Here is a 23,791-nt window from a genome sequence, read left to right as displayed (position 1 = left end):
GGGAATGCCAGCAGATTTACTCGGACGCATCCTCCGCCAAGATCAACTGGGAGAAATGTTCCGGACTCCTGGTGGGTCAGTGGCGGCTGGACTCCCTGCCGGAGGAGTTCAGGCCTTTCGCCTGGAGCACCACGCACCTCCTCTATTTGGGAGTCTACCTTAGCCCTGCCGAGGACGCTTGGCCGGCGAACTGGCAAGAGCTGGAGGCCAAAGTCACCGCTCGCCTAGGACGCTGGACAGGACTGCTCCGAGTGTTGTCCTACAGGGGTCGAGCGCTGGTCATAAACCAGCTGGTGGCCGCCATGTTGTGGTACCGGTTGGTCACTTTGATCCCTCCCCCTGCGTTTGTCGCCAAGATTCAGAAGAAGCTCATCGACTTCTTCTGGGACAAAAGGAAGCACTGGGTCTCTGCCGCGGTTCTGTGTCTCCCGCTTAGGGAGGGCGGTCAGGCGCTGGTGTGCCTTCGCACCCAGGCTGCGACTTTCCGTCTTCAGACGCTGCAGAGATACCTGTACGTCGAGAATCCTCCGAGATGGTGTGCGCTGGCGACGTTTTTCTTCCGCCAGCTGCATGGCCTCAATTACGACACGCAGCTCCTGTTTGCGAAAGTGGGCAGCAGGCGTGCCGGCCTGCGGGAGCTGCCTGTCTTCTACCAGGAACTACTATGGGTTTGGAACTACGTCACTTCCAGGCGGAGCTCTCCCCCGTCAGGAGCGGCGGCTCTCCTTCGGGAGCCGCTGCTCAGGAATCCGCACCTCCACAAACACGGGTTCGGGCGGCTGGCGGAGGGTAGGGCTGTGGCTGGCAAGGTGACCAGAGTCGGGGACCTGCTCGATGGCGGAGGAGCGGGCTGGATGGCGCCGGAGGAGCTGGCGCGGCGCCTGTCCTGGGCCAACGTCCAGCTTGCGGTCGAAACCATCGAATCGGTAAAAGCGGCACTGGGCCCCGACTCCACTAGGTGTATCGAGGCGGCTCAAGCACGTGGGGCGATCCCGTCCGAGCTTACCCCCGTTCGGACGGAATTCCTCATCGGCGCCCGGCCCCGAAACTCCCCTCGGGAACCGGCGCCTCACAACTTGAGCCGTCTCGAGGAAATACCCTCCGTGCCTTTTCATTCCGCGCGGAGGGGTTTCCTGTATGGGCTGCTCCTGCACACTCTCCACTTTGCCATCTTCGTCTACCGTCCGGACACGCCTTGGCGTGGCGTTTTGCCGACCGGCGGTAGCGGAGGTCCCCAATGGAGGGCTCTCTATGCGGGAGTCCTCCCTTGTTCCATCGGGGACTTGGCCTGGAGGGTGTTGCATGGAGCGGTCCCGTGCAATAAGGTTTTAAGTAGGTTCACGGACTCCCAGGCCGCCTGCATTTTTTGCGGCCTGGAGGAGTCCGTGTTTCACGTTTATATGGATTGTGAGAGGTTGCAGCCCCTCTTTCACTACTTGAAGGGGCTGCTCCTCGATTTTTGGTTGCACTTCAGTCCCACGCTCTTGATCTACGGTCACCCGGTGCGGAGGGGAGCGGACAGGTTGGAGGACCTCCTTGTGGGCCTGCTCCTGGGCCTGGCTAAAAGAGCCATCAATTGGTCCAGGCAGCGGGCGGTCGAGGGGGTCGTCCGGCCGGATTGCCTGCATCTCTTCCGCGGCCATGTTCGCGCCCGGGTGGCCCTGGAGATGGAGCACGCGGTGTCCGCCGGTGCGCTTGAGTATTTCCGTGACCGGTGGGCGCCGCGGGGACTGGAGTGCATCATCAACACGGAAAACCAAATTTTAATTTGATTTGTTAAGCTTTAGTTGAACTTTTGTTTATTTACAGTCGAATTGGGTTTTTTTTTTTTTGTTTTTTTTTTGGTCCAAATAAAAGAGTACCCTCTGTTCAGCTGCAAGCACGAGCAGAGGGAGCAGCCAGACTTTGGAGAGTGGATTAAAGTGGTGGTCCCCTGACCAGGAAGAGGAGGAGAACGTTGGACCACCACCACCAACTCCACCATCATTACATCAACTGAGGTGCCTGGAGAGAGAGGACAGAGGAGGAAAAGGAGAAAGGAGGCCTACATCAACATCAACCAGGGGAGAGGCCTTTCCATCACTGCCTCCCCAATTTGGCCTCCACTTCAGGAGAGGGAGAGAGGGGAGAGAAACCAACTGCTTGAAAGGAGGGAAGAAAACTTCATCCGGAACATCTACAGGTGGGTGTTATTTGGGGCACTCTCCCAAGACTTTGTATTTTAGGTGGGGGGAGAAAAGAAGAAGCAAGGCCGGATCATCAAGGGGTGTAGTGTGTGTGTGTGCTCTTGTTAAAAGCTAGGCCACACACACCACTAATTAGCATCCCTTCTATTGCCTGCCCTGGGAGAGCTTGGAGCTGCCCAAGGTGAAGTCCTTAATTTAATTTAATTACATCGTTAAGACCTGTTGCAGGACTAAGCCTGGGCTTCTCCAGCTTTTCCAGGTGAAGACGTCTTCTCCCCCTGCCAGAAGACCACCATCACCAAAGACTTTTTCCATCGGAGAGTGCAACCCTGCCTACACCCACCCACCATCCTGAGTGGCAACACTGCCCTTTGCGGCCTCCCTCCTTCCCACCCCCCCACCTCTCTCTCTCTCTCTTTGTCTCTCTCTGCCTGTCTTTCTAAGGCACCTTAGTTTCATCTATTTTATTAATTGCCAATTGAGCAGAGGGGCGAGGGCTCCTCTCCCAATTTAAATCAATAAGGAGAGAGGTGTGTCCTCATTTTAATCAGCTCCCTCTGCTCAATAGAGGACAAAAAATATATATATATATATACACCGAGGCCATTAACACCTTCAGGCCTGTGACTTGGGGTGAGTGTAGCCCTTAAAAAAAGCACCCCAGAATGGCGACTGCATCTTCGCCGGTGGCGGGGCCAGCCGGGACCTATGCGAGAGTGGTAGCCACAGCCACAGCTGCTCCCGCTGTTCCTGCTGCCCCGTCACCTTTTCGATTAATAACAAAAAAGCTTGGGGTGAAGAGCTACACTCACCCCACTATGACCATCGAGGCCTGCGTCAAGGCCATGGCTGGGGTTGTCGGCCCCTCAGCCATCGTCGCGGCCTCGAAAATGTATGGGAAGGCTGTGTTCTTCCTGGGGTCGGAGCGGGCGGTGTCCCTGGCTGTCGCCAAGGGGCTCACCGTGGGCGGGACCTTCCTGCCGGTGGATCCTCTCGAGGCCACCGCGCAGAGGATCATTATTTCCAACGTCCCGCCCTATGTTCCTGGTGAGCTCCTCCTTCCCCATTTGCGACAACTTGGGGAGGTGAGGTCGGGGATCACGCCCATCCCGCTCAGCTTCCGGGAGGCCAGCCTTCGCCACGTCTTCTCCTTCCGGCGCCAGCTGTTTATCCAGCTGGCGCGGGAGGAGGACACTGAAGGGGCGTTCGTCGTCCTCCACGAGGGGACCGCCTACCGCGCCTTTTGGACGTCGGACGGTGTGAGGTGCCATGCCTGCAGGGAGGTGGGGCACATCAGGAGGAACTGCCCTGCCTCCAAGGCCGTCGGATCATCTCGTGCGGCCGAGGCTGGCGCCGCCGCCGCCGCCCTTCCCCCCGGATCTGCCCGCGCGTCAAGTACGTCTGATGCGCGGTTGACGTCGGGGGCCGATGCCACCAAGGCCTCCGGCGGGGGGGAGGGAGCATGTCCGGCCGGAAAGAAGGCGCGGGGAAAAAAGAAGCACCTTGGGGCAGGCCCCCCCGTGGATGGTGAGCCCTTGCCCCTTGAGCCCCTTACACCCGCGCTCCTCGCGGAGTTGATCAGGGCAGATGTGAGCGGGAGGGGCCCCGTGCCCGAGCCTGTGGCCGCAACCGCCGCAGCGGTAATGCCAATACCTGCGGCCGGGCTCGGGCCCGAGGAACCCGACAAACCTGCTCCGCCGGAGGGAGTCGAGGAGGAGGCCTTTGCAGACATGGAGGTCTCCCTCGCTCCCTCCGTGCTAAAAAGAAGGCGCGACCCCCTGGATGAAGATGAGGACCGGGAGGAGGAAGGTCCCTCCGAGCAGGGGGAGTCGTCGCCCGCCGCGGGTACTGCGCCCCCCCGCCCCCCCAGCGCTGTCGTCATCACCAGCGATCGGCAGGGGTCGCCTGTCCCTCGGGAGGCTGAGGCAGATGTGTCTGTCCAGCACGTGCCTCCCGGGGATGGGGATGAGACCCTGCCCGTGGGGGGGGTTGCGGAACAACCCGCGGCAGTAATTGAAGTTGACCTTTTATCGGTGTCGTTACCCCTCGCCGGGTCGGGCAGCCTGGGGGCTGGGTCGGGCGAGCTCGAGGATAATGAGCTCGCCCAATGCGACCCGGACGTCTCCCAGGGGATGCTCGTCCTGGTAGAGCTTTTAATTCAAAACCCCCCGTCCGCTGGGTCGGAGGTTGGTGGCGGGGAGGAGGATGGCCCCCTGGCTGCGTCTCTGGTGCCGGACGTACTGGAGGAGCTGGAAATTGTTCTCTCCCCGGTTTCTCCGGTCGTTCCGGCGTCTGAGGCGGAGGGGAGCTCTGAACCGCCGCCGTCTTCTGGCCCAGCATCCCTAGAGGAGCCCAGGGAGAAATCCTCTGCCGCCGATCCTGGGGGTGGGATCCGGGCGGAGGCGGGGCTGGCTGGCGCGGCCGAGTCGTTCGCTTCGCACTGCGCGGCGGACGGGTCGGCCGCTGGTGACGACCCCCTGGAGGAGGATGGGGACTCGGTGATGGGCACGGAGGACGATTCGGACTCCAGCGCCGACGTGGCGATGGATGACCTCGTGCCCCTTGCCGAGTCTCCCCTCATTTCCGTAAGGGAACTCCGGGATTTTATGGCCACGTGCCTGGGTCAGCGCAATAAGGTCCGGCTGGCCCTCGACAGGTGGTCGGAGCTGGCGCTGCTCATCGATTCCGTCCGCGCCGCCGTTAAGATCTTGGGCGCGGACGAGGGTGTGAACCCGCTCGAGCTGCGTCGGCTCACAACGTTTCTCACTGGGCTGCTGAGGAAGTGGCGGCGGACCAGCGGCTGCGCTTCCTCGCCCCGTTAGGTGTAGGTAGAGGTTGCACTATGCTTCTGACATGAAGATAACCATAGCCAGCCTCAACATCAACGGCAGCAGGGAGGCGCGCCGCAGATTCAATAACTTCTCGGTCCTTCGGGACGGGAAGTATGCGGTGTGCTTCCTGCAAGAAACCCACACCGTTCCGGGAGACGAAGCCACGTGGCTCCTGGAGTGGCAAGGAGGGGTCAGCATGAGTCACCTCTCCAACAATTCCAGCGGGGTGGCTATCTTGCTGGCCCCGCATTTTCAGCCGGAGATCTTGGGGGTCAAGGAGCACGTGCCGGGCCGCTTGCTCCATGTCACTGTTCGCCTGGGGGGCGTGCCGCTCCATCTAGTGAACGTGTACGCCCCTCAGACCAGTGCGCAGCAAGTGCGCTTCTTCGAAGAAGTGTCCGCTCTCTTGGGCTCCATCGACGTGGGCGAGTGCGTCATCCTCGGGGGGGATTTTAACTGCACCCTCGAGGCGAGGGACCGTTCGGGTCCCCCGCGAAGCCCGGCGGCGATGGAGAAGTTGAGGGACCTGGTTGGGTCCTTCGACTTGGTGGACGTCTGGCGAAATCTCCACCCCGACTCCAGCGCCTTCACTAGCGTGAGGTCTGGGGGAGGAAGGTCCAGAATCGACCGCCTCTACATTTCCCGGGCGTTCGTCGCCTGCGTTCCGGCAGCTTCCATGCGGCCGGTGCCGTGCACGGAGCACCACCTGGTGTGGGCGGAGCTCGCTCCGCTGCGCGCGCAGGGGGGGGTCCGTGTACTGGCATTTTAACAACCTGCTGCTGGAGGACGCACGGTTCCGGGATTCGTTTCGTCGATTCTGGGCCGACTGGAGAAGGAAGCAAGGGGGCTTCCCCTCCTTGAGGCTATGGTGGGATGTGGGCAAGGCTCACATCCTTCTCTTCTGTCAGGAGTACGCGAAGGGGTCGACCAAGAGGCGGGAGGCCCGGGTCGGGCGGTTGGAGAAGGAGGTGCTCGACCTGGAGTCCCGTCTCGGTCAGGTCGTCGAGGACCCGGCCCTGCGGAAGGTGTACGAAGAGAAGAAGGGCGCGCTGAAGGACCTGCAGCTCGTCGGGTCCCGAGGCGCGTACGTGAGGTCGCGGATCCAGCTCCTGCGGGACCTGGACCGCGGCTCCCCCTTCTTCTACTCGCTGGAAAAAAGACGGGGGGTCCGTAAGCAGCTCTTGGGGCTGCTGGCCGACGACGGATCTCTGGTCTTGGATCCGGAGGGAATCAGCGCGGAGACCCGTGCCTATTACGGGGCTCTGTTCTCTCCGGATCCGTCCAGCGAGGATGCGCGCAGAGTTTTGTGGGAGGACCTGACGAAGGTTGGCCCGGAGGGTGCCGAAAAATTGGATGCTCCGCTAAGTCTGGCGGAGCTGACCGGCGCCCTCCGCCAGCTCTCTGGGGGAAAGTCCCCGGGGCTGGACGGGCTGACCGTGGAGTTCCACAGGGCGTTCTGGGACGTCTTGGGGGGCGACTACGCGCGGGTCCTGGGGGAAAGTTTGGCGACCGGGGAGATGCCCCTCTCTTGGCGCAGGGCGGTCATTGTCCTGCTGCCTAAGAAGGGCGATCTCCGCCTCCTTAAGAACTGGCGCCCGGTCTCCCTCCTCAGCACGGACTATAAAATCTTTGCCAGGGCCATGTCTGCTCGCCTTGGCACCGTGCTGGCCACATGATCCACCCCGACCAGTCCTACACGGTCCCGGGCCGGACCATCCACGATAACATCCATCTGGTCCGGGACCTGGTCCACCACTCCCAGAGGGCTGGTCTGTCGGTCGCCTTCCTTTCCCTGGATCAGGAGAAGGCGTTCGACAGGGTGGATCACGAGTATCTCTTCGGGACTCTGCGCGCATTCGGGTTCGGGACGCATTTCGTCGCCCGGATCCGACTTCTGTACGCCGCCGCGGAGTGTCTGATTAAAGTTAACGGGTCCTTGACGGCGCCCCTTCGCTTCGGGAGGGGGGTGCGTCAGGGATGCCCCATGTCCGGTCAGTTATATGCCATTTGCGTGGAGCCTTTCCTGCGCCTCTTGCGGAAGAGGTTGACGGGACTGGCTCTGCAAGGGCCGGGCGTGGAGGTGGTCCTCTCGGCTTACGCCGATGACGTGCTCCTCACGGTCACGGATCCCGCTGACTTGCGGAGGATGCGGGAATGCCAGCAGATTTACTCGGACGCATCCTCCGCCAAGATCAACTGGGAGAAATGTTCCGGACTCCTGGTGGGTCAGTGGCGGGTGGACTCCCTGCCGGAGGAGTTCAGGCCTTTCGCCTGGAGCACCACGCACCTCCTCTATTTGGGAGTCTACCTTAGCCCTGCCGAGGACGCTTGGCCGGCGAACTGGCAAGAGCTGGAGGCCAAAGTCACCGCTCGCCTAGGACGCTGGACAGGACTGCTCCGAGTGTTGTCCTACAGGGGTCGAGCGCTGGTCATAAACCAGCTGGTGGCCGCCATGTTGTGGTACCGGTTGGTCACTTTGATCCCTCCCCCTGCGTTTGTCGCCAAGATTCAGAAGAAGCTCATCGACTTCTTCTGGGACAAAAGGAAGCACTGGGTCTCTGCCGCGGTTCTGTGTCTCCCGCTTAGGGAGGGCGGTCAGGCGCTGGTGTGCCTTCGCACCCAGGCTGCGACTTTCCATCTTCAGACGCTGCAGAGATACCTGTATGTCGAGAATCCTCCGAGATGGTGTGCGCTGGCGACGTTTTTCTTCCGCCAGCTGCATGGCCTCAATTACGACACGCAGCTCCTGTTTGCGAAAGTGGGCAGCAGGCGTGCCGGCCTGCGGGAGCTGCCTGTCTTCTACCAGGAACTACTATGGGTTTGGAACTATGTCGCTTCCAGACGGAGCTCTCCCCCGTCAGGAGCGGCGGCTCTCCTTCGGGAGCCGCTGTTCAGGAATCCGCACCTCCACGAACACGGGTTCGGGCGGCTGGCGGAGGGTAGGGCTGTGGCTGGCAAGGTGACCAGAGTCGGGGACCTGCTCGATGGCGGAGGAGCGGGCTGGATGGCGCCGGAGGAGCTGGCGCGGCGCCTGTCCTGGGCCAATGTCCAGCTCGCGGTCGAAACCATCGAATCGGTAAAAGCGGCACTGGGCCCTGACTCCACTAGGTGTATCGAGGCGGCTCAAGCACGTGGGGCGATCCCGTCCGAGCTTACCCCCGTTCGGACGGAATTCCTCATCGGCGCCCGGCCCCGAAACTCCCCTCGGGAACCGGCGCCTCACAACTTGAGCCGTCTCGAGGAAATACCCTCCGTGCCTTTTCATTCCGCGCGGAGGGGTTTCCTGTACGGGCTGCTCCTGCACACTCTCCACTTTGCCATCTTCGTCTACCGTCCGGACACGCCTTGGCGTGGCGTTTTGCCGACCGGCAGTAGCGGAGGTCCCCAATGGAGGGCTCTCTATGCGGGAGTCCTCCCTTGTTCCATCGGGGACTTGGCCTGGAGGGTGTTGCACGGAGCGGTCCCGTGCAATAAGGTTTTAAGTAGGTTCACGGACTCCCAGGCCGCCTGCATTTTTTGCGGCCTGGAGGAGTCCGTGTTTCACGTTTATATGGATTGTGAGAGGTTGCAGCCCCTCTTTCACTACTTGAAGGGGCTGCTCCTCGATTTTTGGTTGCACTTCAGTCCCACGCTCTTGATCTACGGTCACCCGGTGCGGAGGGGAGCGGACAGGTTGGAGGACCTCCTTGTGGGCCTGCTCCTGGGCCTGGCTAAAAGAGCCATCAATTGGTCCAGGCAGCGGGCGGTCGAGGGGGTCGTCCAGCCGGATTGCCTGCATCTCTTCCGCGGCCATGTTCGCGCCCGGGTGGCCCTGGAGATGGAGCACGCGGTGTCCGCCAGTGCGCTTGAGTATTTCCGCGACCGGTGGGCGCCGCGGGGACTGGAGTGCATCATCAACACGGAAAACCAAATTTTAATTTGATTTGTTAAGCTTTAGTTGAACTTTTGTTTATTTACAGTCGAATTGGTTTTTTTTGGGTCCAAATAAAAGAGTACCCTCTGTTCAGTAAATACCTGTTTTATTGTTCTCCTGCAGTCCGTGTATTATTAAGGCGTGGACACTACATTCGTCTCCACAATGATTGTACCGTGGTCGCCGCTACCAATGCTGTCATGGACAGATGCATCCGCGACAGGTAGATTGGGGAGGACGAGGTCAAGTAGGTTTTTCCCTCGTGTTGGCTCTCTCACCACCTGTCGCAAGCCCAGACTGGCAGCTATGTCCTTCAGGACTCAGCCAGCTCGGTCAGTAGTGGTGCTACCAAGCCACTCTTGGTGATGGACATTGAAGTCCCCACCCAGAATACATTCTGTGCTCTTGCTACTCTCATTGCTTCTTCCAAGTGGCATTCAACATGGAGGAATACTGGTTCATCAGCTGAGGGAGGGTGGTTGGTGGTAATCAGCAGGAGGTTTCCTTGCCCATGCTTGACTTGAAGCCATGAGACTTCATGGGGTCCAGAGTCAATGTTGAGGACTCCCAGGGCCACTCCTTCCCGACTGTATACCACTGTGCCGCCACCCTTGGTTGGTCTGTCCTGCCGGTGGGACAGGACATACCCAGGGATGGTGATGGAGGAGTTTGGGACATTGGCTGAAAAGTATGATTCTGTGAGTATGACTATGTCAGGCTGTTGCTTGACTAGTCTGTGGGACAGCTCTCCCAATTTTGGCACAAGTCCCCAGATGTTGGCGAGGAGGTCTTTGCAGGGTCGACTGGGTTGGGCGTGCCATTGTCGTGTCCGTAGCCGGTGCCGAGGTCGATGCCGGATGGTCCGTCCACTTTTATTCTTATTGTTTTTCATAGCGGTTTTTTACAACTGCGTGGCTTGCTAGGCCATTTCAGAGGGCAGTTAAGAATCAACCACATTGCTGGACTATCTTCTGCCTCCATAAAATCTCACTTCAGTTTTCGAAAGCAGTAGAGCATCACATCAAACCTCATTTAAAGTTTAAAATATGAAGTAAATTTAACAATGAACACGCAAATAATCCAACAGTAATATAACAATTACAATGGAACATCTTTGATTCAACACACATTTCTAAAATCTGTCATTTCTAAAGAACTAAACTAATCCTTTCTAAATGGTTTTTAAATACAGTGGGGTACATTTTCATTGCAAAGACGGCAATCTGTAATGGAATCCACCGATCACCCACCGGTTATGGAATCCAGCGATTTTCATTCGATTCATTTCAATGGAATGAAAGTTGGGCGGATTCTAGAACAGGCAGTTAATCCGCTCTTCCAGATTATCGCCCATGAGGTGAAGACTAAAATTTACCTCAATCTTTCTCCCGTCTCTGGAGATTTTCCAACTGCCACCATATTAACTAGAATTGGGTTTTGTCTGTCCTAGTAAAGAGTTACTGGGAGAGATAAAGAGAGTTACTGGGACTTCATGGATTTTGAAAACTAGCTACTCAAGTTCAAAAAAGGAACTGTCAGACAAATAGAAATTGAACCAATTATGAGGTCTTTAGATATCTGAAAACTGTATGTTACATGTGCTCTCAAGCCTGTTACCAAGGAGACTTTCAAACTAACAATAAGACTTTCTAACATTGTATTGGGACAGGCTCAGTTCAAGACTTAACTGGCTGTTAAACTCCTCAGGTAAAATGATTGAGTTTTGAAGGGACATCCACCAAAAAAACCTAACAAAATATTTAAGTTTTGTCCAGCCACCTTCCTTCAAAGTTTCAGCCATGAATAAGGATATAATAATAAACATATAATTTATGATAATACACTACTGTTTAACTGTGAACTAATTTTTATGGCTTTCTGGAATGCAGGTCAAAGTGACTGTTTTATAAGCTATTGCAATAGTTTTTGGCATCAGAATGTTAGCTTTTTAAAAACTGTTTGTGTTCATCATGGTGAAGGATGTCAGTGCTTGTGTCAGCATCGAGCACTCCCAGATCAATATGGCACAATTACATGCAGAAGAGCACTTGTACTGTGACATTATGTTTCCATTTCCCATACCAGCCATCCTGTGGTCAGTTTTAATGAGTTGCTTTGGTTCTTCGTTTTGAAAATGGTATTGCATATTTTAGGCTACTTTGGCCCAGGCATTTCAATAGTGTTGGTTTGGTATCTTTTGGAGTTTGAATCCAGTAATTTCCGTGGGGGTTCTTCTGACCCCTCACCACAACTTTGGTGGATAAATGTGCATAAATGGCCGTTTACAATGTTTCTCTGGGGCTTCCGGTGATTTTCCACCAAAGTTATTGCAGGAGATCAGGCAACTCCAGCAGAAATTCTAATAACTTCATCTTTTCTCTGACCAAATTGCTGTACTGAAAAATTGAGGATCCACTTCTCCAAAATATGTTTTACATATTAGAGTGGTTTTACATATTATTTTCCTACACTCATTCTCTGCAAAACCCAAGTCACTCTTAATAGGGTCAGATAGTTAATTTTCAATTCTTCACTTATTTAATTTACATTTTTACGTTACCTTCTGTTGAATGACTTAATTCGTCATCCATGGTAAGCTGCCATGCAAGAATGTGGAAAATACCACATTAATGTTTCAACAATTACTGTGAGATTATAGCATAGGTACTGCTAAAACAGCTCAGCGGTCAGAGAAAGAATGAATTCAGCCACTGCATCATCATGTTGAAGATAACCAATTGCTTGCATGCTATATTATACCAACTAAAAACAAAAGTAAGGCCCATAAATTTCTGAAATAACCATTATATTGAAGCACAGCAGATCTTTATAAAAATGATGAAGCACGTTTTTACTTGTTACGAAATCTGTAACACAAAATTACTCATCAAATCTACTAATTTTGTGGACACCATTTAAGTTATTTCAGCAAAGGCACCTCGGAATTACACTATGCATAATTTTCTTAAGCAAAATATTTTACAATCTTTAAATAAAAATTGAGAAGACGTTAAATTAGCTGCCATCAATGACAAATATAAGACAGGATCATAAATTACTATTTAAAGGTTCACTTTATAACTGTTTAGTATTTCAATTAGTAAAAGAAAAGCAGATATTAATAATAAAGTCTGCCTCCAGGTAACCACCTCCCCCCATCTAGGTCCAGTATATCTGAACAGTAGGGTAGAAGTCTCTCTAATAAATAAATGAGGATATATTATAACTGAAATTGTTTTTGTAATGATTTTTCAACATACTGTTTCATGTTAGTGAGTTAATGCAAGTTTCTTTTCTCCCATGGCATTTCTCATTGCTAGTTTGGGATATGGACTGTGGTGTCTGTTACCGACACGGAGCTCTTACTGCATTGTTCTCATCGACGTTTTGCATTTGACGGTCAAGGGTATCATTTATCCATTGTGACAGATGCGGAAACTGTGACCACTCGGAGATAGGCATTGGGCCTGCAAGTCAGACTGCCTCCAATGGTGCTGTTTGTGGAGCAATGTGTGTTTTCTGGGAGGCAAGCACTTTAGGATTTGAGAAAAACTTGACACTGCTGCTTATGTATCCACCTTGGACATGCATAGCATACACTGTTACGTCAAAAGGTTTGTAGTCCTCTGAAAGAGCTCCTCCATCATGTCCCATGTCTATAGTGCTCTGACACCTCATTATGTATTTTTCTCTCTTTTAGTTAATCTCTTACTGTGTCTCCGATACTCATGTTTTTCTTTGTTTCTCTGTTATTCTAATCTTGTGCTTGCATTACTTTCTGCTTTTTATCACTTTCTTTGTGTGTGTTACTGTCTACTTTCTCCCCGTTACTCTCTCAGTTGTCCTTGTGTTTTCTCTATTAGTGATCTTTCTATATTACAACAGTGACTAAACTTCAAAAGTACTTAATTGGCTGTAAAGCATTTGGGATGTGCTGAGGTCATGAAAGGCTCTATATAAATGCAAATCTTTCTTTCTATCTCTGCTAACTGCATCATTTTTCTTCAGTTATTTGCAACAACTGCATTTTGTCCAGTGATTTCTAACAAAGGGACCAGAGCCACATAAGCCAATACTACAGACTTGGTACCATGGAAAGCCAGATGAGGGAATGGGTGGGAGAGTGGGGAAGCAATGTTCCATCTAAATTGTCTTTGTTATGCGCGGCCTGTTTATTGAAGTATAAACAGGCCGCGATCCCTTTAAATTTCTGCACATGCATGGTATTTCAAATGGAAAAGCTTGTAAGCGGCCTGCGCAGTACCTTGCAGATGACAGTGTGGCCATGCATGCGCACTGCTTAAAGGGAACATTGGTGGGGAGCAGCCGGAGTCAGAACCAAGTGAACATCCATGAGATGGGATGAGCAGGGGGGAACGAAATAGCCAGAAAGAACGGAGGATATAGGCATAAGCTTGCTGATTTATTTGGTCTGATGTACAAGCTACTGCATTCGCCACATTAGGCCTAAGTTGGAGCAGGCCCTGAAGTATAAGGGTACAGGCCAGGTGTGGTGCTATCTGCTATAGAAAAAAAAATCTATCTAGATTTGAGGTTGTTGATTTTTTTTGGGGGGTGGGGGTGGGAGGAGAAAGTTGGAAAGGTTGGAAGGAGGGTGGCAGATTTTGAGATTTGTTTTGTGAATTATTTAATTTTTTTTAATGGGTCAGTGTGGTAGCACCCTCCCGTCCGAGTCAGAAGATTTTGCAGTACTAAAAGGAGTGCTGCATCGTCAGAAGTGCTGTCTTTCGAATGAGATGTTAAACCAAGGCTCAAGTTGTCTGTTAAGGTGAACATAAAAAAGCCCAGGGTCCTATCAAAGCAGAGCAGTTCTCCCAGTTTCCTGGCCAACATTAGTCCCTCAAACAATACCACCAAAAATAGATTAACTGGTCATTTATCTCATTGCTGTTTGTGGGACCTGACGGAGTACAAATTAGCTGCTACATTTGCCTACGCAACAGAGACTGCACTTTTTTTTTAAAGCAATTCAAAGGCTGTTAAGTGCTTTGGGATGTCCTGAGGATGTGAAAGGTGCTATTTAATGGAAAGTTATTTATGAATAAAATATGTTTTAAACTTTATTTTTAGAGCTATGTAGTGAGGTGCATGAGGAACTGTGGTGACAGCTGTATCTGGGAGAATTATTTTGCTGCAATATTATTAGGGAGATTTTTTTAAATCTACAATGTGATTAAGGTATAAATTAGAAACATAGTACAGCGTAGTAATGGTTCAGTACAGGCAGCATTTATGGACAGAAAAATTTGAGGCAAAAAGATTTTTTGACAATATATTTGGTGAGTAACAATTAGAATTAGGAAGGAGGAAAAAAATTACCCAATGAGGAAGACAATAATTGCTGAGCATTGATAATGGGCACTACAGTCACATCATTCTCCCATGGCTACAAAACTTTTAATTAGACAGACAATACAGCCAGTTGCATCAAGTTTCCAGCAGAAATACCACTGCTGAAAGCTACTGAGGTTGTGTGGAGATGAAGTTGGAGCCTTTTATTTCTTCTGGTTAAGCTCACTGGAGATTGAATTCAATCTGCATTTAATATGCTTTAAAAAGTGACAGCAGTGATATGAAATGCTTGTATCTTTTTTTAAAAAAACAGTAGCACAATGGAAACTACTCAAAGAAAATTAATGTCTTCAGAGGAATGTAAAACTTCTCATCAGGTTCATCATTGGAATCTCATTACTTAAGAGCCACTCTTACCATCATCCTGGCAGAGTGCAAAGACTTGTAATTCTATTAAATTAAGCACTACAGGAGAAGAATTATCTATGTTTTTGCTACAGTGATGGAATACCAATATACTGAAATGGCTGGAGATTAGGAGAAAATCTAGATAAGATATTATAACCCCAAAAATCTGCAGGCTGCAATCCGGCAGTTATGCTGGCATTGTGCCCTCCAGCGCTGTCCTCAATAGTTTGCGGGCACAACAGGACACCTCATTTACATGGGGCCAGCAGGTGCCTATGGCACGACAGGTGCATCTGTGACACATGCCTGCCCGGTGCAGCTGGAAAATCTGGTGCCTGCCTGCCATTAAAAGTGGGGCTTGCCCAGCCAGCTCTCCATATCCCACCACCCATCCGTCAACCCCGCCCCTCACCCCGCAACATCCCGAGGAGGCAGATCTATTTTTTTTTAAATCAAGGGCAGGGGATTGGCCTTGCAAATGGCAGGCAGATGTTTTGCCCCTTAGAAGAACAACCAGGAAATACTGAAATTGGCAACCATTCGCTTTCTGGCAGAAACCCCAAGGAGATTTGGGGCAAATATAGCAAAATTTCTTGTATTTTTAAGTGCCTTAATCACAAGATACAATTTAAAGAAACAATAGAGAAAGGCATGTGTTTTATAAATGTGCCATTGTTAAATATAAAAATAAAGGCACATAAAACTGCATTGTATGAGAAGTAACAACTGAGCAGTATGTTAACTAGTGTCTTGCATACAAATAACCACAGATAACAGTGAATTTTACATCAGATATTGTCTATCACATACCTCATCTGCTTGTGTGATCACAATGGTTGGTATGCAGCTACTTCTGTCATTTTTTTCATCTTCAAGCAGTACTCCCTCTGTTACTACTCGAGTTGATGGGTCTAAAAACCACCATTCCAGTACGTTTGCTGGATCTTTGTCAGGGAAGTCGGTGTCAATAGATCCCTTTGAATCATCTACAAAAGCTGACAACGAATTTTCCTCGACTCCAAATGCACCATCCCAGGCAGGTTTAAGGATAACATACTTTGTTCTCTATTTGAAAAGAGAATACAAAAACATAAAAAGCACTATAAAAACAGTCGCCTCTCAAACAAGAACCTATAATTCTTTCCAGTTCTGGACTCTTGCAATAAGTCTTCAGTAATCTGTGTTGGTTTGTAGTGTACTGCATTTGCTTTTACTTTGATTTTCTTATAATTACATTGAAATTCTCCAAATTAATTCAAAGTGACTGAAAATTCTAAAAAGTAAAAACCTCATTTTAAGAACTACTGTACAATATCCTATAGAAATTAGATTCTTCCTTGGAATTAAGAATTGTCTTCAGGGAAAAATCTCATTGTTCTGAAGTAAAATGTATTAATGTACAGTGGATTCCACTCAATCATTTGTTTTATTATTGCTTTCAATTTACTGGACAAAAATGTACTTATGTTGCACAAAAAACAAAGCACAAAATCACTATAACCAAATTGGCAATAGTTTGTAATGGAGCATCAATCACTTTTAAACTCCCATGTCCTCAGTAAGGGAGGCAAATTTATGTCATGGTCAATCAGTTACTGACCTCCTCAACAATTTAAGAAAGTAAAATTTTAAACTAAACTTCAGAAGTGACTTCCTCTCACTAAGTGCTGGTTTACTTTGAAAACAGACGTGCCAGAATTGTACCTCTGATAATAAATGTCCTGTGGTATTGTTCACAGATAAGTAGGATGATACGATGTTTTATAACAATAATGGTGTTATATCTTGTAATATAATTGATGGGGTTTTCTACATATGCTCACAATTATTAGAATAATCTTTTTACCTTTCCTCTGCCAAAAACTTGTCTAATACCTTGTTGAAAGACTGCAAAAGGTCAGTCCTCACGGCCACCTCCAGAATCCACAGGTTGATCACCCGGAGAAAAATAAACCTTCTGAACATCCACCCTCACTCCCTACTTTCTCATTTTAAATAGGCAGCCCCTAATTCTGTCTAATCGAAACAGCTCAAACCATGTATCCACTTGTACATTATTGATGTTCTTAATCATTTTAAATACCCAAATAAAATTCCCTCCAAGTTTATACCTCTCCAGTGAATCCAAACCCAAGGGATGAAACCTATCTTCATAGCTCAACAAACACAGACACTCATTGCCCTTCTCTAAAGCCAAAATGTCCTTCTTGATGGGGGGGGCACACTAAAGTTGTGCACAAGACTCCAGCTGAGGTCTTACCAAAGCCTGTTATTGCATCCATAGCTTTGTAGTTAATAGGTCAGGCAATAAAGCCCAGGACCCTTTTCATTTTGCCTGCAGCTTCCTGACACTGCACTTAAACCTTAAGGAAGCAGTCAATGATCATTGCCAAGTCTCGCTCCCTTTCTGTCACCTTTAACCCACTCCTGCTATACTCTATATCTGAATTCTGCTCACTTTGTGCATAACTGCAGACTTAACCATATTGAAAGTAATTTGCCAATCTTGGGAGCTTCTTTCCCAGTCTATCCAAATCCAGTTGTAATCTGTTTCCTTCTTCTAAGGTCCTAACTCTACTACACAGTTCAGTATAATCTGTAAATTGCAAATAACTGTACTTTCTACACCTTGCTCCATTTCACTAATAAATATAATAAACAGAAGGGAATCTATCAAAAATATTTACTGGAGATTCACTCACAACCTCTGCTATTTCCTTCAATACTCGAGGATAAATTAAATTTGGCCGTGGCCTTCTTTCCACCTTAAGACCTTATAATTTAGCTTGCACCATTTCTCTTGAAATGTGCAAGCAATTTCAGTTCCATTTTTACTTCCTATTCAAGGAGCCGATCAAACTTCTCAGTTCAAAACAGACACAAAATATCCATTTAACTTGTCTGCCTTGTCATTATCATTTATAATTCTGCCAGAGACACCCTGCAATGCTTCTATTTGTTCTCTAACCAACCGCTGACCCCCAACAAGCAAATAATGTTTTCCCATGATTTTGGCTATTTTACACTATCCTCCTCTCCAGATTAATGTTACACTTCTTTTGTTAATTCTAACTGCTTTTTATACCTTTCTCTGTCTGAATGACTATTAGTTATTTTATAAGCCTTGAAATACCCCCTGTTTTGAGTGTGAGTTGCCAAGCTAATTCTCCATGAAGCTATTGTAGCTTTTCCTCATTATATGATCTTTTTCTCTTCATGGGGGATATACAAGACTTCATAACCTTTTGAGATTTCCATATTAAAGAAAATACCATTTTTGAGTTCCAAATATCCTTACCCAGTTCCACTCTCCCATTAACCCTCACTAGGTCAATCTTCATTTCTGTAAATTGAGCCTTTAAAAAAAAATTGCCACCAACATATTATTATCCCTAAATTTTATACAGCCCCATTTTTTTTAAATCTTGCAATGAAATGGTTGAATTAGCAGGGTGCGCCCCACCTCTAGGTCACCCATCAGCTGTGGCTCATTATTGAACACTAAATCCACAACATTATCCCCTCTTGTGCTAGTCATCACATGCTGAATTAAGAAGCAATCAATGACTACTTCATTATATGCCTCTTTGGGGGGGGGGGGCTTCTATCTTTTGTCCCTGCCCCTCATTTGTCCACCTTATAAGTGGATAATTGAAATCTCCCATCAGCACTACCTTCTATTCATTAGCTAGGTTACTGATTTGATTACACAGCTGAAAATCAGTTTGCCTCTCTGTTTAGTGGTCTACAACACAGACCGAGAAGCACTCTGTTATTTCTGAAAAACTCCGGTTGTTTTCCCATTATTTTCTCCACTTGTAGTATCACCTCTTATTTATTTCCTAACAAAGGTGCCCACCACTGCATCCCTCTACCTACCCTATCCTTTCTAAACAATGTATATTGAGGGATATTAAACTCAGACCCAGTCACAAAACCCAGCCACATTTCTCTGAGGACCATCAGTTCAGGATTTTCAGTTGCAACACATAGCTGTAGTTATGCCAATTTGTCCCTAATGCTTCTAGCATCTGTATAGAAGAACATGATAAAATCCCTAAATAATGGTGATATTTTGTCCCATTTTCATCCTTTTGTGGTTGTAAGTGGCACACATGCATATTGCAGTTCATTCATAGAAAATTTTGATAACTACTCTTACCTTGCCTGACCTGGTAAAGTCATTCCACATTTTCTGGCAGATTTATCATGTGTAGAGTTGCCATGTATAGGGTGGTGGCGTTTGCACTCAATCCCTGGCTTCCCCATTCCATTGGGTCTGAGTAGAACTAATTGGGAATCTTCACTACTCTGTCCCAAATAGGGATTCCTTCTGCTCATCACTTGGTCCAGCAGCACTTCCACTGCTACCTTTGAGAAACTGGGGGTTCTGTGCTCTCCAGCAGAATGAAGACACTTTCCAGCTACAAATCTTTAGTCTCTGTTCCCAAGTCAGCTTTCAGTGTACCTGGCCCTTTAAGCATTTAAATCCTGCAGCAACATATTATTTCCCGCTCACAATGAGAGGCTTCTACATTGTCAGAAGCTCACAGTCAGTGAGGTTAGTGCTGGTATGGTTAGTTGGGTAGAAGTCCCGTCCCACCACATTTTCAGTGGGGATTGTGTCCCATTGGAAAATCTGGGCTCGAATATGTTGTAATATCTTTTCCTTTTCTCATTGCAGGTGAATTCCTTTCACCGGCTACGTGTAACATCAGTACGATCTCTGTATTGGTAACTAACAAGCACTTAAAAAATGCACTGCCTTTTAAGAAAACAGTAATTTTGGGCTTCCTCTTGCATTCATTCTCATCAAGCCACACAGATGGAATAAAAATCAATATATTCTTCTTTCAACTTCAATTGAATTGGTGCCAGATGTCAACAAAAATCACAAATGAGTTTGGTGTAGTGCTGCAACAATGCTTCAAACCAGTTATATTTTTCAGACTGTCAAATCCTTTTCTTTGTAAGACTGGAGAAACCTGCCCAAAGGGACCTTTTTTTATATAAAGAAAAACAGATGTCTATTAGTTAGACAGCTGTATTGCACAGAATTGGAAAAGAGATCATCTTCATTGCCAAGGCCATGGTCATCAGAGGGCAGGTGAGATCTGTGCAAAGGTTCAGTTACACCTCTACTCCTTTAATACACAATGGCGGACTATCATCTGTGTTCGTCTCCTAAAAGTAATCCCTATAATATTTGCAAATTCTTCAGAGAATACTATTGCTAATAACCTTACTTTTATATCTAAGTTTTATAGAACAGGTCACTTAAATTTGCTGCTGTGTGGTCTGCAAGTTTTATTAAAGTGATTTTATGCTTTTTGACACCACAAATATATACTTACCTTTACAATGGCTGCCAGCTGCACTAGATTCCACTTCTAAGCTCTTTGTCTCCAATTTTTCCTGATGTGCTGCCTAATTCTAAATTATTTTATGAAGGGTCAATACAATATTCCTATCTAATGACCTCTAGGGCCTGCTCATTCTGATTAGTAAGTTGCCTAGGGGTGGTTACTCGCACCCACTACTTCAGCAAAAATTTAAAAAATGCAAATGCCAGAAATCTGAAAAAGAGGAAATGCTGTAATTAACAGAAAGGATGGTTTAACATTGGATTGTAAAGCCTCCGCCAGACTTTCTGATGCTGGTAGTCCTGCAGTGTATTTCCAGCATATTCTACCTTTATTTCTTTAAATCAGGCAAACTTTTTCTTTGGCCTTCCTTTTTACATCATTCTAACTTTTGATGAAGTTTATTCGGTCCTTTTTATTCTGGAGGAGACATTTATTTTGAATGTTAGTTTTCTGCCTACCTAAGCAGGTTTGGCAGATAAGAGAATATTCCAATTAGCTTTGTGCTTCTATTTGATGACTAGAAAAATCACTTTGTTCTGAGATTATCTTTCCCCTTTTTATTGTGGCTTAATTCTATAAGCACCTGTCCTATCATTTAGACCACTCAGGTTATTAGTATACAGATTTATTGAATTTACATACAATACTGATTATAGTTAGTTGGCATTGTGATGTGGCATGAGATAGTACCTTTGCGTAACTGCATGATGTCAACACAAGTGTGCAAAGTGCTGCATTATTGTGTCTGGGTTATCAGTCCCTGTCTACAACAGCAACTACTAATATTTATATAGTGCTTTTAACGTAGTAAAATGTCCCAAGGCACTTCACAGGAGTATTATAAAACAACATTTGATACCGAGCCACATAAGGAGATAATAGGGCAGATGACCATTAGTTTGGTCAAAGGGGTAGGTTTTAAGGAGTGTCTTAAAGGAGGAAAGAGAGCTAGGCAGGCAGAAAGGTTTAGGGAGTGAATCCCAGAGCTTAGAGCCTTGGCAGCTGAAGGCACGGCCACCAATGGCGGAGCGATTAATATCGAGGATGCTCAAGAGGCCAGAATTAGAGGAGCGCAGATATCTCGGAAAGTTGTGGGGTTGGAGGAGATTACAGAGATAGGGAGGGGCGAGGCCAAGGAAGGATTTGAAAACAAGGATGAGAATTTTTAAATCAAGGTGTTGCTTAACCGCAAACCAATGTAGGTCAGCAAGCACAGGGGTGATGGGTGGACGGGATTTGGTGCGAGTTAGGACACGGACAGCAGAGTTTTGGATAACCTCAAATTTATGGAGGGTAGCATGTGAGAGGCCAGCCAGGAGTACATTGGAATAGTCAAGTCTAGAGGTAACAAAGGCATGGATGAGAGTTTCAGCAGCAGATGAGCTGAAGCAGGGGTGGAGTCGGGCAATGTTATGGGGGTGGAAATAGGCAGTCTTAGTGGGGGCACGGACATGTGATCAGAAGCTCATTTTGGAGTCAAATATGACACCAAGGTTGCGAACAGACTGGTTCAGCCTCAGACAGTTGCCAGGGAGAGGGATGGAGTCGGTGGCTAGGGAACGGAGTTTGTAACAGGGACCAAAGACAATGGGGTCGATTTTCATTGACCCGTGGAGTCGGGATTGGAGGCGTGTGGGGGGTTAAAGTCCTGAATTCGGGGGTCCCGACACCATCCCGCCCCCAACTCGCCTCCATGTAAGTTTCAAAGGAGGCGGGTACCCGCCCCACATTGGGACCCGCCTACCCGAGGCGGGAAGGGATTAGTGCCAATTAACTGCCTGTTAACAGGTAGTTAACAGGCAGTTTTTAGCCTAATCCCTATTTTAAAGCTTGAAGTGTGGGATTCCCGACGGTTCCAAACCACGCCAAGTTAGAGAAGGCGGGCCATCGGGTTGAAGGACTTGGAGGGGTCGAGATGTCGGTGTTCAGGTGAGTGATGGGTGCATGTGTGCAAAGGTAAGTGTGTTTGGTGTGTCTAAAGTGTGTAAAGAAGATTAAATTACCTGTACTTACCTTTTCAGCCTTCCTTCCTCTAGGTTTCGGGAGTCCATCATCTAACTGGCGCAGAAAGCAGAATGGCTGCGAACTGTCAAAAGTGACATCCTGCAGCTTTCTGTGCCGGTGAGATTTCTAACTGAGTCTGTGTAGAAGGACTCAGGTTAGAAGTAAGACTGTCAGTGTTTGACAGCTTCAAACAGCTGTGAAACACTGATATTTCATCTGTCAAAATCTCTTGACAGATGAAATTTCAGTCTGTGATGTCACCTGTTGCCGGGTGGCCCTTAATTGGCCTGCTGAGCCCGCTGGGCAGGCTCAACAAGATCAATCAAGTTAAAATCGCGTGGGTTGGCCGCATCTCGATGGAGGCGGGACGACAACCCCAAAAGTTGTAGTCCCGCCTCCTTACAGACTTCTGAATGAAAATCACCCCCAATGGCTTTGGTCTTCCCAATATTTAGTTCGAGGAAATTTCTGCTCGTCCAGAACTGGATGTTGGACAAGCAGTCTGACAAGTTAGAGACAGTGGAGGGAGTCAAGAGAGGTGGTGAGGTAGAGCTGGGTATTGTCAGCGTACATGTGGAAACTGACGCTGTGTTTTCGGATGATATCGCTGAGGGGCAGCATATAGATGAAAAATAGGAGGAGACCAAGGATAGATCCTTGGGGGACACCAGAGGCAACGATGCAAGAGCGGGTGATTCTCTGGCTACGATTAGATAGATAAGAATGGAACCAGGCAAGTGCAGTCCTACCCAGCTGGACAACAGCGGAGAGGCGTTGGAGGAGGATGGTGTGGTCAACCATGTCAAAGGCTGCAGACAGGTCGAGAAGGATGAGGAGGAATGGTTAACCTTTGCACAGTCACACAGGATGGCATTTGTGATAAGAGCCATTTTGGTGCAGTGGCAGGGGCACAAGATAATGATTACAATAAAGAAAGACTTTCATTTATATAGCACCTTTCACAACCACCAGACATCTCAAAGCGCTTTACAGCCAAGAAATACTTTTTGAAGTGTAGTCACTGTTGTGATGTAGGACAAGAATTACCAGTTCCATGATTACACCAAGAATCCAATATTCTGTATCAATCCAAAAGATAAGCATAGAACAGCAGTAGAACTTCACACACACTTCTACTTAAGGAATTCTCTTCCAGTTCATTTCAGTGCCTAAAAACCTGTCCCTTCCATGGAGCAATTCAACAGCAGAATTCATCATCCAGAAATAGGGTTGCTGGAGCACACCAAGTTATGGAAGATCTGTGAATATTTCTTCAGTGTACAATTTATTTTAGTTTACATTTAAATGATTATGAAATGAATCCCCCAATTCACTTGATCACTCCTTTTTCTACCTCACCTTTTGTTTAGCTGTAGTGACTGGCCATGTCATTACAACTAAACAAGAGGTGAGATGGCCATATTAACATGTGCAGCCTTTGAAACAGGGATAGACTGCATGTAGGTGAAAACATATAGCTGCAGTCTGACAACCTGTAAACTGACAAACATCATGGAGTGTAGATTAAAAGTCTCGCAACCAGCATGCATTTTCACGTTATGCCGTTCAAAAGCACCACACTTGACAGTATCACACCTGAAAATGCCACACTAAAGAGCACCCCACCTCTGCAGGGCAAAAAAAGTGATTGGCAGGAACACCAATCACCAATCAAATATTCAATTGACTAAACATCAACAAATTAAAAGCAGTTTGATTTTATCAGTAGTCACCAATGAGGAACAAGTGAGCAGCAGTAAACAGAGTAAT

The 23,791-nt window shown here is 48.3% G+C and overlaps 1 protein-coding gene across 14 annotated transcripts in view; it reads right to left on the bottom strand.

The window, feature by feature from the left end:
* LOC147116456 (retrovirus-related Pol polyprotein from transposon 17.6) overlaps positions 1–23,791 on the bottom strand; it is a 614,807-nt gene that overhangs the window by 503,011 nt on the left and 88,005 nt on the right. For 6 of the 14 annotated variants that reach the window (XM_085991401.1, XM_085991398.1, XM_085991400.1 and 3 more), the window contains exon 3: positions 15,462–15,716. In XM_085991401.1, the coding sequence (XP_085847527.1) occupies positions 15,462–15,716 (255 nt within the window). Of the gene's footprint in view, positions 1–15,461; positions 15,717–17,949; positions 18,008–18,813; positions 19,651–23,791 lie in introns of those variants that run through there. The other 8 variants (XM_085991405.1, XM_085991407.1, XM_085991406.1 and 5 more) reach the window with 4 other exon arrangements.

Source organism: Somniosus microcephalus, chromosome 6, assembly GCF_052327205.1.
Source record: "Somniosus microcephalus isolate GS21.2 chromosome 6, FLI_Smic_1.0, whole genome shotgun sequence".
Lineage (NCBI taxonomy): Eukaryota > Metazoa > Chordata > Chondrichthyes > Squaliformes > Somniosidae > Somniosus > Somniosus microcephalus.
Note: the sequence above shows the minus strand (reverse complement) of the source record. Positions and strands in the feature narration are given on the sequence as shown.